Below are 794 nucleotides of genomic sequence, written 5' to 3' on the forward strand. Positions count from 1 at the left end.
TTGTCCACGCATTAGTAGTACCTTCAGTCGGTGCAGCAGCGGCGTACAAAACCATGTCCGCGCCAAAAACGCCCGTCGTGTGGTGGGAGCTGGGTATTTCAAAATTGCGGCATGCGTCTCCAGCCGGAAACAACGGAACAACCACTGGGCGCTTCTCCGGTTGAACGTGGAGACGATCCATGTGCAGCTTGATGGCGTTGGGGAGCATCCAATTCAAGATGATGAACTTTTTTTCGGCCGTAAGAACATCCTGCTGGCGGCACAAAAGGAGTCCTACTTTCATGTCCGAGCGGAACTCTCCCGCAGCAGTGCAGTACTTTAAAGCATTGTTCATGTCCTCCGAGAAGACCTTAAAACGGAGGGGCGCCCAGTCAGACACAAAGGCAGTCGACACCTGCGTCCCGTCACGCTCCCGGTCCGGCAATTCACGCACAACTGCCCTCATCGGGGGGCCAGCCTTGCGAGAAATGCGGTCAAATATGCAGCGATGCTCAGCGGCGGCAAAAGAACCGGTGCAGCAGCAGAGCAGCAGCAGCAACAGGACGTACGGAGTGTGGCGCATTCCTCGTGTCTTTCCTTTGCGTGGCGTCTCGTTCCCTTCTTTCCTTCTGTGGTTTACTTGCTTATTGTGTCGTTATACTCCGATTCGTGTCTAGTGTGAGGTCAAGGACGCCAAAAAAAAAAAGAGATCGCGTCTGGCCCACCGACGAGCACACACACACACACACACAGCAACCAAAAACAGCCAAGGCCAAGACGCGCCCGTAGCCACCCTCGTGCCCAGAGGCGCACAC

At 55.4% G+C, this 794-nt stretch overlaps 2 protein-coding genes across 2 annotated transcripts in view; both read right to left on the reverse strand.

The window, feature by feature from the left end:
- On the reverse strand, positions 1 to 562 carry TraAM80_09609 (leishmanolysin; the record flags this gene model as incomplete). Its single annotated transcript, XM_029386280.1, has 1 exon — positions 1 to 562. A coding segment is annotated over one exon (562 nt), but the record flags the coding sequence as incomplete, so codon positions are not given.
- A 101-nt stretch (positions 563 to 663) lies between these two features.
- TraAM80_09610 (leishmanolysin) overlaps positions 664 to 794 on the reverse strand; it is a gene marked incomplete at both ends in the record, with an annotated part of 408 nt that continues 277 nt past the window's right edge. Inside the window, one exon of the mRNA XM_029386281.1 lies at positions 664 to 794. This exon is cut by the window's right edge and continues 277 nt beyond it. Coding sequence (XP_029233867.1) covers positions 664 to 794 — 131 coding nt within the window.

This window comes from Trypanosoma rangeli, assembly GCF_003719475.1.
Source record: "Trypanosoma rangeli strain AM80 chromosome Unknown Tra_15.4_contig_00631, whole genome shotgun sequence".
NCBI lineage: Eukaryota > Euglenozoa > Kinetoplastea > Trypanosomatida > Trypanosomatidae > Trypanosoma > Trypanosoma rangeli.